The 19,446-nt window shown below is 36.2% G+C and overlaps 2 protein-coding genes across 3 annotated transcripts; one reads left to right on the plus strand and one right to left on the minus strand.

Annotated features, from left to right (window-relative positions):
* The first annotated feature begins 3,586 nt into the window (after window positions 1-3,586).
* On the plus strand, window positions 3,587-10,370 carry LOC138326268 (splicing factor YJU2-like). Of its 2 annotated transcripts, XM_069272401.1 has the most exons (7): window positions 3,587-3,758; window positions 4,722-4,822; window positions 6,440-6,584; window positions 7,163-7,297; window positions 7,590-7,771; window positions 8,853-8,982; window positions 9,606-10,370. In XM_069272401.1, exons 1-7 carry the CDS (start codon window positions 3,735-3,737, stop codon window positions 10,077-10,079), a joined length of 1,191 nt encoding a protein of 396 aa, XP_069128502.1. In that variant the 5' UTR covers window positions 3,587-3,734; the 3' UTR covers window positions 10,080-10,370. The 2 variants fall into 2 exon arrangements, with proteins under 2 accessions (XP_069128502.1, XP_069128494.1); XM_069272393.1 differs by lacking the exons at window positions 3,587-3,758; window positions 4,722-4,822 and adding an exon at window positions 6,037-6,139.
* A 3,788-nt stretch (window positions 10,371-14,158) lies between these two features.
* LOC138310397 (alpha-(1,3)-fucosyltransferase fut-6-like) lies at window positions 14,159-15,941 on the minus strand. Its single transcript, XM_069251610.1, has one exon. The coding sequence runs from the start codon at window positions 15,939-15,941 to the stop codon at window positions 14,718-14,720; it is 1,224 nt and encodes a 407-aa protein (XP_069107711.1). The 3' UTR covers window positions 14,159-14,717.
* Between the last annotated feature and the right edge of the window lie 3,505 nt (window positions 15,942-19,446).

Consider the following 19,446-nt stretch of genomic DNA (forward strand, 5'->3'; position numbering starts at 1 on the left):
ATTTGCAATGTCCTTAAATTGTATTTTTCTTTGTTAATTTTACCTCCTTTGTTGTATCTTTTATATAAGTTCTTCTTTTATTTCGCTAAAAGTCTACTAAGACCAACAAAAGTGACTGTTGCTGTGTTATTTAGCATATATAAATTTAATGGATTTAATGGGAAAATGATGGACGAATGCTAAAAACATCTAGGTCCAAAGATGACACTGTTTACAAACACAAACAATAATGTATGCACATACATATTACACAGGCATGTGTAATTAAGTAATGTTTACAAGGCAGATTGTATTAATGATCATAAAAGTATACCCTTAAAGCGGTATGGTATGTGACTTGCTGTATTTTTGGCATATAAACAGTATTTGAAGTGTTCTACATATTTTTCTCTGCGTCTCTAAGTTTTAAATTTTCGATATTTACTGACTTTTGTAAAGTTCGTATTCGCAAAGTTATTAAACAATTATGTTTAAGAAAAAAGAATCCGTGACGATGACACTATTGAATGAAAATCCAGATGGTTAACCAAAATAAATTCCTCGAGTGACACTCGATTCAAGCCAACTCTGACTCGGTGAATTAAAATCGCACTCACCTGCATGTCTTTCCAACTCTGACTCGGTGAATTAAAATTATTTGCCATCGTGTATTCTGGTTTGCTTTGTTTTATAGACCAACTGTAACTATTCAATCTGGTATTTAATCATAAAGTGGATTACTGGTTTCTCCGACGTATTGCATTTGACATTTTTGCAACAGAGGAGGTTTACAACATTGCTTGACTTGCATGTCAGAGTATCAAATGTGTCTATGGAATCTGTGGATGAACGCAGCATGCACAGAGTTTTGCTGTATGTGGCAGTAGCAAGACGAGGAAGCTTTCTTTGGAAAAATAACGCACATTGAAACAATTATTTAACAGTACTTTAAATAGGGTGCAGGTTCAATGCACTAAGCTTGCTGGCATTTTGTGAATTTATTGATCTATCAAATACGAATTTTATCCTCTAGAGAGAAGTCGGGAATTCAGTTCTGAATAACGTTCGAAGTTGTATTCTCAGACACTTAAAGTCACCGAAAGCCTTAAGCCTGTATGTGATGTTTTTCGTAGTTTGTGAGAGATGGCAACTGGTCCGACAGAAATAAAACCTGGGTATCAGTTGGTTTTGAATACTGGCCTATACTAATTTTTTCCGTCGGTGAAGATATAACTTTTGTCTAGAAACAAATATCGATAAATGTCGATATCATGCATGTGTTTATCGCGCCACACACAGGTGCTAAAGGTGTCCCATACATTAGCACACGAAAGGGCCATCTCCGTACCCATAGCTGTGCTGAGTTGATAAGTTTAGTAGACTCTCGCTCGAGGGGTTATCAATGCACAGAGAGAGAGAACGTCTATCGTATAATTTTCGCTTAATTCACGAATTAACTCTATCTCGAGAAATAAAAAAAACTAACGAAATTGTTAAAAAAACATCTTTTTTACATATAGTTCATATTCTTCAAAAGTGATTTGCAAAAATATACTATACCGTGAATAAGTTACAAAGAGCAGTGAAACTATACTAGTATCGCGAAATTTTACATCCGCCAAATTTATCAACTATGACAGTAACTAACAGAAAAAATGTCTGGTTTGTTCTAGTAGATAGGATGGTATATTTGCAACAATAGGTCATATGGAAAGCGATGAACTTTGAAATTTTCTCTGTAAGTTGGTCCATTGAATTATGAATGACCTACCCATACTACCGGGTTTATGGATCTTTGAAATCAGATAAACATGTCGGCTTTCAGAGCATTTTCATGGCGTGGGAAGCTAGCGTTGTCCTACATCTCCTTGATTTAGGATACGAACTATGGTCTCAATAACTATAGTATCACATGCTTCTGTTTAGGGTCCTTATCAAGTTTCTGGTTGAATGTTATATAAGAAAGATCAAGGTTGGCTTCATTACAAATACCAAACATTTATCTGCTGGTTTGATGACAATCTCGCTGTTTTGTTTTAGTGGATAGCTGTTAAAGCCCTGATAGATTACATTACATGGTGTACATTCTGTGATATCTTGATATATATCTAATGCCTATATATTTATATTTCAATAATGCTGTAAAACTTGTAGTTGTGTTCCCGATGATAGTGATAAAACGTTAGCTAATTAGTTAAAATATCAAGTCTTTGTCATTTTATGCATGCATTATTTATCTATTATGGCCTGGTTGAGGGGATCTACTGGGTTTTCCCCTACCTTTTGTACCGGAACAACCCTTCTGGTTGGACGGTATTATCCACAATCAGGTTAAATTAATATTTTCAATAGTAACAGAGAAAATATAGAAAATGGGAAGTATTCAATATTGGAAAAACACAACTATGGCACTAGCTTGTATACAGGAGTTTTCATGAAGGTAATTATTAAGTTCAACGGTTTTGGAGTTGCATCTGGGACAGGCGCACGCAGGGACGGAACACACGCGTACAGTTCTATTTGTACATACTACGTAGAATGGGGAATAACTCCTATCCAAGTGTGTGATGCAATCTGACTACTAATTCTGTCCCTTGTATCATCAACATTCCTTAACTTACAACACTCCAAAACATTATACATGTACATATAACCGTTACATCAGATATCGGCAGAGGGACTACAGAGGTAGATTATTTGATAAGTCATTTTTGAAATATATATGTCATACAAAGTTACGTTTTATACACAATATACATCAGTTTATTTACTTGAACTTTCATCCTCGATACTCCAGGGGTTCCGATCACTTGCTATCTCTACACCCCTGGACTATCTCATAGTAAAACTGGAGGCAACATAACAGTTCAGATAATTTAGTCCTTTGATGAACATCAAAAACCGTATAACGGTAACTGCGGTTGATTGTGTTGTTATGAAGTTGGGCGTCGCTCTCTGTGTATTCTTCAAAGGATTTTTTTCTGGCCTGTGATTGGTTCAGATTTGTTCCCTGAGCTGCCTTCAGTTTTACTATGAGATAGTCCAGGTAGAGATCGTAAGTGATCGGAACCCCTGGAATATCGATGATGTCTGTACTGAACCTGTACCTGAACTGTTTAAAAAGCACATTGTGTTTCTAGACCACCTAAATCTTCGTGACCTGCAAACCAGAGATTTAGATAACATATTCTTTATCACTTCTCACACTCGTGAGTAAATAAATGTTCGCTATTTATAAAAAGTGAAATTGGATGTTGTACATCTTTATAAATTAAAAAAAAAAAAAAACAATGTAAAATTCTGACTCATTATCTAAAGAAAAATCTACGATAGACGAATCGAATTTAAATATAATGTCACTTTGTATAGAGGTTTAATTTAAAACGATTCACACTTTTCCAATTAGCTATCTCAAGTGATAGTGGTTTTCATACATTTACTTTTAGCTTACATTGTGTGTCTGTTTTTATTTTCTAAATTTGCTTTTGTTTTTGTTTCCTCTTTTTCCTGTTACATAACATAATACATGTTTGCTTATCCTCTACCTGCTACATTTACTTGGTGTTGTGCTACCTGTTTTTGGTTTGTGAGTTATTACTTACGAAAGAGTTACCTCCCTTGACCCAGCCATTTCCGGTCGAGACGATCCACTACCGACGAGAAACTGCAGGGAAACATTAACCAAGAATCGTCTCCAAAGTCAGACTACCATCTCATAATCATCTTATCTGATCGAGTGACAACAAACAGCCAAGATGTCGGAGCGAAAAGTTTTAAACGTAAGAATTTAAAGTTTGTTCAGTGTTTACTTGCCAGTAAACGTATGTGGACATTACGAATGACAACATCGACTCTGTCATTAATGCGTCTAAGATTCTAATCTGATGTTAATACTGGCGATATATCTGTAGTCTTTATGCTGTCTATGGCAAGATCGTCAGAAAATTTGGATTGTAAACTTCCACTGAAACTCAACGAATCATGACCAGTATTTCTTGTATTTTTAGTATAATTTAAATAAAATACATTGTAGTTTTTCTCGTGAATTCAAAATTGTTATTAAGTAATTTGAAGCTAAAGGCGAATATTATAACATGGGATTGGGACTGGAACTTGTTTATCTTCTTTAAATAACTGACACTAGGCTACTAATAGTCAAATTCTTAATCTGACAGACTACGGGACCAGACAATCACACCCATTCACATATAGACATATACAGTAGCTGCCATCACACTCATTTTTCACACACAATTAAACAATGGAACATCCACGGTGGCTACAGTACAAAGCAATACACTAGAGGTCTTCAAGTCACATATCCTAAAAACAGAACTTGAAGACCTAAACCCAACTCCCTAAAATTCTATCATATTTCTATCTTTATATAACTATACACTAAAAAAAAACAAAAAAAAAAAAAAAAAAAAACATGCACCTTCACAATCACTGTAAATAACTTCACTCTTTCTTTTTTCACAATCACGCCTCTGCCAATCCACACAAGGCACAATATAATCATCGACATCAATTGAATTGTGTCTATAAGAAGAAGAAGAAGAAGAAATGTATATCAAATTGGGTCAATTGTTTTGTACTGTACATTTCATATCAGTCCTTTTAAAGTTTTAATATATACTGTGTATGATTCGGGATGTACTGATATACATTTATTGATGTAATGTGTGAATCAATATTCTTTGTCTTTAGATTTTATTTAACCTTTCCATTTTATTTTTCAGAAATATTACCCTCCAGATTTTGACCCTTCGGCGATCCCGAAGATGAGGTTTTCTAAGAATAGGACTTTCAACATCCGTATTATGGCCCCCTTCAACATGAGGTAAATATACATAGTTTATAATTTAAAAATAAGAAATAATTATAAGTCATCAAAATATAAAATGTAATTCACTAATAATTCAGAAACCTTCAAAGGAGTTGGGGATTCCAGGGTTTTTGCCAGGCCTTTATAGGGTCCGGTAAACGGACCCATTCCCAATTGAAAACTTAACTGTATTTTCCCAAATCAGTCACTATTTTCCCAATCATGGCATTAAGTTAAAACCGCAAATGATGTCTCAATATACCTTCGGTTTTGGTTATTAATATATAATGTCCTGTACGAGTCCATTCCACATGGGGAAACATCATTTTTTAATAGTTTATGTTCGCGGAAGCGTCCCAATTTCAGTGACGAAGTTCCACAACTTTTTGGACTTTGCAATCAAATGCACCCGAAAAAAATGGCGGCCATGACAGGTGAGTCGGCTGGCCAAGAGCCCAGGAAACAAGCCCAGGAAAACTAACCGGGGTACGGACGCAAAACATCAACCAGACATAAAAATAGGATTATAAATGGCAATCACCAATTAATTAACCCCTCAGGCACAATATCTTGGGTCCTGTCAGTTGGTGTTTTTGGCACGTGGCCCACTTTCAGTGTGGTAAGTGACAGTAGGGTTGAGCCAGATGTTTCGTCTGCTATTTAATTTGTTAAGTATCGGTTGTAAATTAAAAATTTTGTTTGAATCCATAGATTGTAGTTTGTGTATGCATGTAGTATGTTTCATTTTCAAACGTCTTTGACAATTTACATAGACCTCATGTATTTGCATTTTACCATAATTTCTGCATTTACAAGTCACATATCCTAAAAACAGAACTTGAAGACCTAAACCCAACTCCCTGAAATTCTATCATATTTCTATCTTTATATAACTATACACTAAAAAAAAAAAAAAAAACAATGCACCTTCACAATCACTGTAAATAACTTCACTCTTTCTTTTTTCACAATCACGCCTCTGCCAATCCACACAAGGCACAATATAATCATCGACATCAATTGAATTGTGTCTATAAGAAGAAGAAGAAGAAGAAATGTATATCAAATTGGGTCAATTGTTTTGTACTGTACATTTCATATCAGTCCTTTCAAAGTTTTAATATATACTGTGTATGATTCGGGATGTACTGATATACATTTATTGATGTAATGTGTGAATCAATATTCTTTGTCTTTAGATTTTATTTAACCTTTCCATTTTATTTTTCAGAAATATTACCCTCCAGATTTTGACCCTTCGGCGATCCCGAAGATGAGGTTTTCTAAGAATAGGACTTTCAACATCCGTATTATGGCCCCCTTCAACATGAGGTAAATATACATAATTTATAATTTAAAAATTAGAAATAATTATAAGTCATCAAAATATAAAATGTAATTCACTAATAATTCAGAAACCTTCAAAGGAGTTGGGGATTCATTCAGCATAAATATTGAATCTGTGGAAAATTGGTGTTAGTTCCATATGTGACAGTCTTTATATCTACATTTGTCTTTTCATTTTTAAAACTCGTCCTCTAATTAGCTTCAATGAACTTTTTTTCTATCAGATATTCAGAAGTGTCGGGTTTAATCTTTTAAATCAATGAAGTGATATTTCAATCATTCCAGGTGCAATACATGTGGTGGCTATATTTACAAGGGAAAGAAGTTCAACTCAAGGAAAGAAAACGTGGATGAGGAATTCTACCTTGGTCTGCGAATCTTCAGGTTCTATATAAAATGCCCCACTTGCGTGGCTGAAATAGCATTTAAGGTAAATCTAGATCTATCTACAGCAATTTAGAGTTCAAATTCAAATGAAGTGTTTATGATAAAAAAAAATGAATTCTGTATTTGCATATTACAGAGTTATCTGTTCTTTGGGGGTAGGTATTGATTATGATATAATGTGTTTTTGAGCATAACAACATACTTTTCAAGGGAGATTTTGTTCACAAACTAAAAGTAATGATGTCACAACGAGTACCTATACTACCTGCATGGGAGGTAAGTTGATCAGGTAACTCTAATATGCAAAGATGGAATACATTTTTGTGAAACTTTAGACCAGGTTTCTCTATCAAATTTTGATGCAGTAATGAAGTTGTTTTATGAAATGGTTTTAGATATTTATTATATATTGTTATTTATACTAGTGATTTGTTAAGGTGTTTTCATACTTCTCCTTTTTCAATATTATTTGCAATACAGAAGGACCCAATTCCATTCATGTATTATAACAATGCTATGTACATATTTCTTCAGCTATTTCTAATTTTGTAGTAATTAATATATGAACCTGCTATAACAAGAAGCCATTTAACAATTAGATGTATTTGTACTGTATTATAGACAGACCTAAAGAACACAGACTACACACTGGAGGCTGGAGCTACAAGGCTGTTTGAGGCAGAGAAAATTGCCAAAGAAATGGCCGAGAGGGAGATAAAGGAAAAAGAGGAAGAAGAACTCAACAACCCAATGAAGGTAGGACATTTTTGTAAGAAAGAAAAAAAAAAGTAAATTAAAGGAAATTAACAAAATAATTAAATTGAGATCAGAGTTGTGATCAAAAAGCATATTAAATACTTTATTAAATAGTTTCACAAAATTTCGTTTGACATATCTGAATCATTGAACATGATGTCATTCATAATCATTTTAGTGCTATAAAATGAATTTAAACAAGGCTTAAAATTATAATAATCATGTTCAGGATTAGTCCACCTTTAGATAGAATATAGAGATGAGATAATTTGATTGTAATGTTTGATTGCAGATTTTAGAAAATCGAACAAAGGCTTCTCGCAATGAGATAGAGACGATTGATATCCTTGAGGAGTTAAGGGAACTGAGTGCTCGGCAGGCAACAGTTAAGACAGAAACAATGCTTAAACAGCATCAAGAGTATGAACAATATTTACAGAAACTGCAGGAGGAGGAAGAGGAAAAGGAAATAAGGTAGGGCATGTACAGTTGTATATAGGGCTGTCACGAGTACTAAATTTTGTCCCCGGGTACCCGAATTTTAGTACCCGATCCGTACCCGGGTACTCGACACAGATCTACTGCTTTTGTAACAAATTGGGTTATGCTATGTTTTGCTGTTTGGGAAGATCGGTTGATCGACGGAGATTCCATGAAATCATATGCGAGTTCAGTGAAGATAGCTTCAGTCGTTAATTGTCTACTTCATTTCTATTGTACATTCATAATTGCTAATGAGCTGCTGTAAAGCGTCAGTCTAACCAGCGTGTATTTATCAGTCCGAGAGGAAACCTTCCGGTCATGTGACATAGTCTTCATTCGGACGGTCTCTAGTGTTATCCAATATGACTATAGTGTGACCTATTTAAGTGCACATGTCCGTCAAAAAGATTGAGAAATAAAAATTGGAACAATGTTGCATCTGAAAATGTTGTATAAAGATAAGGTGTCATCCTTGGTGAGTGAAAACAAATCAATTGAGTTGGATTTTGTAATACTTTTCATATAAGTTCTAGACTTGTTTACGTACATCCAGACGAATTGTCCTATTTTGACGGGTACCCGGATACACATTTTTAGACCCGGTTACATCCTCAACCCGACCCGTAACCGGGTACTGGGGTACTCGTAACAGCCCTAGTTGTATACCCTTAATTATCTCACATGAAACACTTTCTGTCGGCTTTGTACTTTTGTCTGTTCGTCCGAAATGCTTTTACAGGCTATATCGCCAAAACTGTTTAACTTAGCTTCAAGACATTTTGTATTTATATCAGGCTAGTGCCCTAATCAATTGTGCCCTTCAGGCCTTTGCTATTGAGTAACTTCTATTATCAATATTTTCTCTGAACCTGTAAATTGCATACACATGATTACCAGCTGGTCATGTAATCTGTTACTCAATAGCTAGTAATGTGATCTAGCTTGTACTTATAATATCAGCTATTCATATGATCATCAGTAGCTTACCAAATAGCCATATGACCTGTTTACTTACCACAAAAGCACCCTGCAGTATAAAAAAAGCTTCAATTTGGTTGTGGGTTGGTTTCAGGTCCATTTTTGGTGAAAGAGAGAATGGAAAGATTTTGAAAAGGTTAAAAGATGATGAGGAAGATGAAGACGAACCAAAGGCTAAAAAAGTAGTGTTTCCTCCTAAAGCTACTGACATGTTGTCAACAGAGGTAGGTTAAAGTCCAACCCTTTTTAAAAAAAGGTTGGATTGTATGTTTTTTTTATTCACCTTCATTATTATAAACATTCTGAGGAGAAATACTGTGTAGTTACTAATAGTCGTGGGTGTTTTAATTTCGCGGATGCACCAAAATTCACAAAATTAAATACCTCACGAAATTTATCAAATTCATGTTTTAATATGTGTTAGCCTGTCGTATGAATGATGCTTTCTAATACTACAAAGATAATTTGTAAAAAAAACCCAAAATAACCCAAATTAGTACCAAACAGTTAATTATGAAAATTTATGCCCACAAAATTTAACAACTATACAATACACACCTAGTGCATTACCGGTAATTATTTAATTTACTGTTAAAAACTTACCGAGTGAAAAATTTCCATTGTTCTTATCAGGAACAGATAGCTGATTACTCGCTTATTTACCTTTTGGAGGCTTATATAATTACTACTGTAACAAAAGTTTTGTTGATGGAATTATCTTTCAATTCAATTTAAATACAAACAAGAAGGCGAAGAACACATATTCTAGTCTGTATTAATCTGTTAGATTTGAGCTTTAACATTACATGAATTACTTGTACATAATGTCAGCATTTCTCTATTACAGCCTACCAATGGGACGAATAAATCCGAGAAAAAGCCTACAGCTAGCTGGCAGAGAAGTGTTGGTGGACTGTCCAGTAGTCGCGGACTCAAAAATCTGGTCAGGAAAAAGCAGACAAAGACATCTTCTGCTTCTTCAGGAAATGAAAATGCTGCTGGAAATACTGACATAAAAGCTGACAATGGGACAATAGCAAATTCTGCATTGCAGCCAGGAATTCAGTGTGAGGAAAAGATCAGTGAAAACACAAACAGAGATACAAATGAAGTGTGTACAGTGCCTGCTAGCAAGTCAGATTCACCACAGTCAATCACTAAGGGCAATGAACCACCAGTGGGAGTGAACCAACCAAAACCTTCATCAGATTCGTCAGCTGTTTCTTCATCGTCTGCTTCCTTATCAGCTCCAGTACCATCAGGTTCAGCCCTAGGACTCTTAGGACTTGGTTATTCAGATAGTGATGAATCTGATGATTAATGTTACAGTCATTAATAATCCTTGTTAGATATGTATGTATGTATGTATATATATGGGCAATACTTGAATAGTTATGCCCACACCATATTGTGGAAATTCACACTTCACAATTGCTAAAAGATATATTCAATAAAGTAATCAGGGAGAGTTCAGAAATAAAGACAAACTTTTCTTTGTCAAAATCTCTCAGAGTAATTATACATACAGCTAATGTGAGGCAAAAGTCAACTTGGATATTTGCAAATTGAGTTTATTTCATCTAATAAAAGTAACCCATTTGAAGCAAAGAAATATGTTTGATATGAAAATGTTACACTAAAACTTCACCTTTAATGAACATAATTTATGGTCCCACAATTACTTTTCAAACAGATGTTGCAAATTTAGGATCCAATATCAGTGATCAATAGCAATGTTCAGAATATATTGCCCCTAAAAGAACCAAGAACTTCTCTGTTGTATAACCCATTGAAATAAGTCACTGACTCTCCTGATAGAGCTGAGGACAGTTTTCTTAACCCAGTGGTTGATTTCAGAGGACAATAGAACACAGAGCTGTCCTCTGTTCTATTTGGAAAGTCAGTGGGTGACTCTAGAAAACAATAGAACACAGAGCTGTCCTCAATTTTATTGGGGGAGTCAGTGGTTGACTTTAGAAGACAATAGAACACAGCTGTCCTCTGTTCTATTAGTTCTATTAGGGGAGCCAGTGGTTGACTCTAGAAGACAATAGAACACAGTGTTGTCCTCTGTTCTATTAGGGGAGTCAGTGGTTGACTTGAAAAGACATTAGAACACAGAGCTGTCCTCCATTATAGTAGGGGAGTGTGGTTGACTTTAGAAGAAAATAGAGCACAGAGCTGTCCTCAATTCTATTAGGAAAGTCAGTGGGTGACTCTAGAAAACAATAGAACACAGAGCTGCCCTCAATTTTATTAGGGGAGTCAGTGATTGACTCTAGAAGACAATAGAACATGGAGTTGTCCTCTGTTCTATTAGGGGAGTCAGTGGTTGACTTGAAAAGACATTAGAACACAGAGCTGTCCTCCATTATAGTAGGGGAGTCAATGAATGACTTTAAAAGACAATAGAACACAGCTGTCCTCTGTTCTATTAGTTCTATTAGGGGAGCCAGTGAGTGACTTTAGAAGACAATAGAACACAGAACTGTCCTCGATTCCATTAGGGGAGTCAGTGGGTGACTCTAGAAAACAATAGAACATGGAGTTGTCCTCTGTTCTATTAAGGGAGTCAGTGGTTGACTTGAAAAGACATTAGAACACAGAGCTGTCCTCCATTATAGTAGGGGAGTGAACACAGCTGTCCTCTGTTCTATTAGTTCTATTAGGGGAGTCAGTAGTTGACTCTAGAAGACAATAGAGCACAGAGCTGTTCTCCATTATATTAGGGGAGTCAATGGATGACTTTAAAAGACAATAGAACACAGAGCTGTCCTCTGTTCTATTAGTTCTATTAGGGGAGCCAGTGAGTGACTTTAGAAGACAATAGAACACAGAACTGTCCTCGATTCCATTAGGGGAGTCAGTGGGTGACTTTAAAAGACAATAGAACACAGACCTGTCATCGATTCCATTAGGGGAGTCAGTGGGTGACTTTAAAAGACAATAGAACACAGAGCTGTCCTCCATTATATTAAAGGAGTCAGTGGGTGACTTTACAGGCCAATACATTACAGAGCTGTCCTCTATTCTATTAGAAAAGTCAATGGTTGACTTTAAAAGACAATAGAACACAGAGCTGTCCTCTGTTCTATTAGTTCTATTAGGGGAGCCAGTGAGTGACTTTAGAAGACAATAGAACACAGAGCTGTCCTCGATTCCATTAGGGGAGTCAGTGGGTGACTTTAAAAGACAATAGAACACAGACCTGTCATCGATTCCATTAGGGGAGTCAGTGGGTGACTTTAAAAGACAATAGAACACAGACCTTCATATTCTCCATTAGGGGAGTCAGTGGGTGATTTTAAATGACATTAGAACACAGAGCTGTCCTCCATTATATTAGGGGAGTCAGTGGGTGACTTTAAAAGACAATAGAACACAGAGCTGTCCTCGATTCCATTAGGGGAGTCAGTGGGTGACTTTAAAAGACAATAGAACACAGAGCTGTCCTCCATTATATTAGGGGAGTCAGTGGGTGATTTTAAATGACATTAGAACACAGAGCTGTCCTCAATTCCATTAGGGGAGTCAGTGGTTGACTTTACAGGCCAATACATTACAGAGCTGTCCTCTATTCTATTAGAAAAGTCAATGGTTGACTTTAGAAGACAATAGAAGACAGAATTCTCCTCTGTTCTATTAGGGGAGCCAGTAGTTGTCTATAGAATACAATAGAAGAGAGTTGTCCTCTGTTCTATTAAGGGAGTAAGTTGTTGGATTGGAACACAAAAGAACAGAGTTGTCCTCTGTATTATCAGGGGAGTCAGTGGTTGGCTTAAGAAGACAATAGAACATACTTCTCTGTTCTATTAAAGGAGCCAATGGTTGACATTAGAGGCCAATATAATACAATTATCCACAGTTTTATTACGGGAGTCAGTAGCTGGCTTTAGAAGACAATTGAACAGGGTTGTCTTCAGTTCTATTAAGGAAGCCAGTAGTTTGCCTCAGTGTTAATTAAGGACTGCTCTATGTTATATTGGATTCTAATGTCACTGGCTACTCTGATAGAAATATAGACAGGCCCGTGGTCTATTGGCTACTAAATACAACCACTCACTCACCTTACACAACTGAGGAAAACTCTCGTGTTCTCTTGGCCTCTAATGAACCATGGAAGGTAAGGACTGACTCCACAGGATTGGCTTAAGAGGCCAATAGAACTCACAACTGTCCTTCTCAGTTCTAGGACATCTGTTCTATTGGGCACTAAAGTCAAACATTTACTCTCTTAATAGATCTGAGAACAACTTCATATTATGTTGGCTACAAGTCAACAACTAGCTTCCCTAATAGAACTTAAGACTCATATATTGGCCTATAAAGGCAGCTCTGTCTTCTGAAGCCAACAACTGGTTCCCCTAATAGAATTGAGGGCAACTCTGTATTGTATTGGCTACTAAAGCCAAAACTAGTTTCCCTTATATAACTGAGGGCAACTCTTATTGTATTGGCTAAAGCCAACAACTGGTTTCCCTTATATAACTGAGGGCAACTCTTATTGCATTGGCAAAAGCCAAAAACTGGTTCCCCTTATGTAACTGAGGGCAACTATTATTGTATTGGCTACTAAAGCCAACAATTGGTTCCCCTAAAATAACTGAGGGCAACTCTGTATTGTATCGGCTACTAAAGCCAACAATTGGTTCCCCTAATATAACTGAGGGCAACTATTATTGTATTGGCTACTAAAGCCAACAATTGGTTCCCCTAAAATAACTGAGGGCAACTTTTATTGTATTGGCTACTAAAGCCAACAACTGGTTCCCCTAATAGAACTTAGGACACATATATTGGTCTGTAAAGCCACCTCTGACTTTTATTGTCTTCTAAAGCCAACTACTGGTTTCCCTTATAGGATTGAGGGCAACTCTGTATTGTATCGGCTACTAAAGCCAACAACTCGCACAATTTACGAGAATCATTTTAATACATAATTAAGCTTTTCTAGACAGTTAAAGATACAAAAAGATCCAATAGGTTTATAGTCAACTAGCAAGCTACTTTGTTTTATTACTCTATCGCGCGGAAGTGTTTATTTCATCAAATAACACAAACACAACTTCGCGATGAAAGTATCTGGGCAAAGCAAACGCTAGGTTCAGCTAGTCTCATTTCGTAAAGAAAACGCTAGGTTCAGCTGGTCTTATTTCGTAAAGACAACGCTTTAGCGTCTCAGCTAGTCTCATTTCGTAAAGAAAACACTTTAGCGTCTCAGCTAGTCTCATTTCCTAAAGAAAACGCTAGGTTCAGCTAGTATCATTTCGTAAAAGAAAACGATAAGTATAGCTAGTCTCATTTCGTAAATGAAAACGCTAGGTTTAGCTAGTTTTATTTCGTAAAGAAAACGCTAGGTTCAGCTAGTCTTATTTCGTAAAGACAACGCTTTAGCGTAAAGAAAACGCTAGGTTCAGCTAGTCTCATTTTGTAAAGAAAACGCTAGGTTCAGCTAGTCTTATTTCGTAAAGACAACGCTTTAGCGTCTCAGCTAGTCTCATTTCGTAATGAAAACACTTTAGCGTCTCAGCTAGTTTATTTCCCAAAGAAAACGCTAGGTTCAGCTAGTCTCATTTCGTAAAAGAAAACGCTAGGTTCAGCTAGTCTCATTTCGTAAAAGAAAACGCTAGGTTCAGCTAGTCTCATTTCGTAAAAGAAAACGCTAGGTTCAGCTAGTCTCATTTCGTAAAAGAAAACGTTAGGTTCAGCTAGTCTTATTTCGTAAAGAAACGCTAGGTTAATCTCGTCTTATTTCGTCAAGAAAAAGCTAAAGCTTGGGCAAGCTTCTTGCTGTTTTTGTGGTCTATTGCGCAAAGAAAACACGTATTTTTTGTTTCATTCATCGAACGACGGACAAAGTTCAGGTTGCCTAGCTTGTAAAAAAACATCAGGTTTTGCAAATTTTGTGAAAGTCATGACTAGGTTAAGTCAATATTGCAATGAAACAGTCGTGCTAATTTTATGTGTCTAGATCAGTAGCATTATGACATGCAAATTTTCCTCTTGGTGACATGTGCCATGCTGCGATGTCGCCATAGATACGCTTGTAACTTCCGGGATTGTTCAGTCTTTCACAAATCTGACAAAAGGCCGATTTCCATTCTTTGTACATATCCTCCGTATAGTAGAACTGTTTCCATTTGAAATATTCCAAATAAGCCGTCTTATTATTAGCTAGTATTTCCATGTGCCTTGCTAGATCCTTCACTGATTTGTAGTCGTCTGTTTTTAGATAGGAATGCGGAGGGTGAAACAAGGATGCGTTACTACCATCCCGGATCACTGGTATAATGGGATGCTGCATGATACGATGTAGAGATTTCTCTGTCGTGTAATCAAAACAAAGAGAATTTTCCAACGAAAGGAAAAACTTATATCTGGGAAGAACTTCGCTGAAGCAGTCGGGTTTAAGAGACCCCGATATATTGAAGCATGCCCGGTAGCGGAGATCATCGTCACAACTCGGCAGTCTTGTTCCACATGACCCAAAGATATCAACTTGTACGCCGTATGACTGCAGTAGCTTCACAAATGCTAACCTTTTGCTATAAGTGCGGCAATTGCTTATAAAAACAACAGCTGTTCTGTTTTTCTTGGCAAAAATATCGTCCAGTTCCTTGTCGCTGTATTTGGGTTTGTTGCTTTTTCTGAAGTAACCATGCTCGAGGGTGAAGTCTGCATCACGCCGATACGTCATAGTCCAGTTCACTTTGTTCTTAAGGTCATAAAAACACTTCTTTTCGAAATAGTTATTGGGGCTCTCGAATTCAGCAAATATCCAAACTTGTCCCGGAGGTTTACTTGGCGGACAGGAGACCATATTTCTTGGTTTAAATATGATGGCATCGATTTTGTCCATTCGAACCTTTCCTCTGGTGAAAATACATTGTGATACTGGACAACCTTCTAATTTTTTCTCTGTCCCCCACGTATCGAATACCCAGTCTTCAACAGGATGGAAAAACTCTGGGTTATAGAAATAAATGTTCTTGCTTGTTGTATTTATATCGAAAGCATAAGTAAAAGTCGTCGTATGTCCTCTCAAATTGTGACTGGCTTTTATGGCCAGTTTTTCGATGAGCTTCGTAAGTGATGTCGTGAATTGAAATACAATCAGTGCAGAAATGCCGATTATGGTCCAAGAAGCCATCAATCGGAAACATCGCCTTCGCCGTATGATCATTTTTCCTAAAAAAAGCAAAGTAATAAAAGATTAACTTATAATCGATTAAATGCAAGCATTTACACTACAACTAATCTTAAAAATAATTTAATGAAGAAAAGAATATTTCAAGCGCTTGACCAAACAGTCCAATGCCAGGAAGCAATTTAAAGTTCACTTTTGATGTTTTATATCAACCGAAAGATGAAGATATCTCTAGAGTATGTAAGCGAAGATGATAGGCATCTTCAATATACTTCATCATTATCCATATCGGTCGTAATAATCTTATGACAAGCAAACTAATTGCCCCTCTCATCACATTATGAGCGCAGTTGATCACCCCTGGGACTGATATCTATGTCATCATCTACCGTTCAAAACAGTAACATGTTATGATTGTAGTTTTTTTTATTCTGCTAATCAGCGTTCATTTTAGTGAATGGGATGACTGCTTGTCTCGAAGTATTGGTATTACCCGGATTGGCATGCTGTGTTCGACAGTATCACTGTATGGTAAATAACGGGATCCGGCCCCGGTTGTTTGGTATCTACTTCCGGAAAAATAGTACCCAAAACTATGAGAGGGGTACGTGCTAAATCGCTCCATAAACTCGATAATAAGGAATAGAACAAAAACTATCTACCACTTCAAATTTATCGCGAATACGGCCTTTGTCCCATAATCGATGATATTTAGTGAGCGGGTTATGACTATAGTGTACGTGTTTGGTATGCACAACATTCCGGTTTGGTATAGTCATTATATTAGTATACGGTTTGGTATAACAACCTGGTTAAATTTTAATCACAAGCAGGGAGCCGCAAAGCGTGGCATATTTATGAAAACCCAAATATCAAGCTCAAAGTAAGAGTTGGTAATGTACATGTATAATTTGAAAGTGTATGTGTGTATTGTAAAACTGTCACAGCTGGTGACAAAAATAACAGTAATTTAGTAGTTTTGAAGTAGTACAAAAAGAAGACTTTATTCTCATTTTCACATACAATTGTGGGACATATTAAAATTTTAAGCTTTCACTGTTCTAATTTTTGATAGGTATCGAACAACAAATGAAATAATATTGAGTTATTGAAGCGATTTAGCACGTACCCCTCTCATTTTTTTGGGTACGATTTTTCCGGAAGAAGATACCAAACAACCGGGGCCGGATCCCGTTACCATAGAGTGAGTATGCTTCAGCGAGGTAGTGATATAATAAGGCTAGAATCTCGCTATCACAAAGAGAGACACGCACACACACGGATACACAACACAAGTATATGCCATCGTCTACTAACACCAACACACTCACCAAACTCATAAAAGCTGCTAGCACAAGGAGACGCAACACGGGTACGTACACAACCGTCTTCTAAATATGCTCTCACCAAACTTATACATGGGATGCAAAGCACAATGAGGCACAATACTACAATAATACAGTCTCATAAACATCCGCACACTCACCAAACGCATAAAAAGGCTGATAACACAAGGAGACACAACACGAGTATACAGCCGTCCCCTACTATGTTCTCGCCAAACGCAGCCAGTGGATATATATACTCTAAATATTTGAAAGTATTTCCGAATGAACATATACTGCTCTAAATGACGACTGTATCTTATGAGAAAATACCTACAAAAGTAGGAACTTAAAAAACCCGAATACATGTCACAGTAGAAGTAAAACTTACAAAAGAAGATGAAAGTGTAGCATTAATACATTATGGCAATCTAAATTCGCATCAGAGTAAACTACAGGAAGTTTAGGGAGCTTTGATTACAGAGACTTTTATTAGTAGAAATCCCGATTTTTTAATAATATTTCAAATCTCGTATTTCCTGGAAAAAATCACGACTGTTATAAAATGTTCATCATTCTATCCACCAATTCAGTCAACAAAATGTATGACAACGTCCATTTTCAATGAATTTGCCCCGAACGGACACGTTACTAACTCTTCAACACATCCAATTGCTAGCACAAGATATAAACACGCACACAATCACAAAGAAACACAACACATTAACATACTGTTTACACGTGTCAGAATACTGTTTTTATCCAATTGCTTACATGTACCGTCACCACATCAAGGTTTTGTTCTAAATATCATGTTAATATTGTCATCCAAAATTATCAACCTATAAAAAATACACAACGCTCTATAGTCAATCTATACAAATACACATTATTTACCTCCACCGACGAACAGCTATCCCCACATCCAGAAATCATATAGTCTATGCGCACATGTATGCTCCATTATACAGAAACGTATCCCGGAATAAGGGTAATAAAAGATACAGACCCATTATGTAACTTCATAAACTCCATCTACCGCGCATACTTTAGACTAAAAACTTGTATTTTAAGGTATATGTAGATGAGATAACTTGTCATACCTTTGTGAATCCGTCTCATTTCTCAGGTACTCTAGTTTAATGTCACGCATCACTTGCTATATCAACCATTTGTGCGCCAGACCGAGACATCAAATTATGTATTTTGGGATTGAAGTGATCTTTAAAACCTTTTAGAGCGGTGATGATTGTATATTATTTTATTGAATTTTTAGACGCATGAATTGAATTTGCCCCGAACGGACACGTTACTAACTCTTCAACACATCCAATTGCTAGCACAAGATATAAACACGCACACAATCACAAAGAAACACAACACATTAACATACTGTTTACACGTGTCAGAATACTGTTTTTATCCAATTGCTTACATGTACCGTCACCACATCAAGGTTTTGTTCTAAATATCATGTTAATATTGTCATCCAAAATTATCAACCTATAAAAAATACACAACGCTCTATAGTCAATCTATACAAATACACATTATTTACCTCCACCGACGAACAGCTATCCCCACATCCAGAAATCATATAGTCTATGCGCACATGTATGCTCCATTATACAGAAACGTATCCCGGAATAAGGGTAATAAAAGATACAGACCCATTATGTAACTTCATAAACTCCATCTACCGCGCATACTTTAGACTAAAAACTTGTATTTTAAGGTATATGTAGATGAGATAACTTGTCATACCTTTGTGAATCCGTCTCATTTCTCAGGTACTCTAGTTTAATGTCACGCATCACTTGCTATATCAACCATTTGTGCGCCAGACCGAGACAATCAAATTATGTATTTTGGGATTGAAGTGATCTTTAAAACCTTTTAGAGCGGTGATGATTGTATATTATTTTATTGAATTTTTAGACGCATGTTTATGAGGTGTAAGTGTTTTTTCCTTAATGGCAAATTATCTCTTTGCTCATATAGAAGTAAATAATTTCATTTTTTTTGTATTCCAAATACGTTTACACGTACAAAATGTATATAAAAGTAGACGCGAATCCGTAATGAAATAACTAAAAATACAAGGGAATATATTCAATACCAAGGCATTGAACAAGCTTGTGCACGTCGTCCATAAAACTAGTTGAGAAGAAATTACGAAGAAGCCAAAATGACACAAACAGGATATACAATGACGG

This window comes from Argopecten irradians, chromosome 1 (genome assembly GCF_041381155.1).
Source record: "Argopecten irradians isolate NY chromosome 1, Ai_NY, whole genome shotgun sequence".
Taxonomy (NCBI): domain Eukaryota; kingdom Metazoa; phylum Mollusca; class Bivalvia; order Pectinida; family Pectinidae; genus Argopecten; species Argopecten irradians.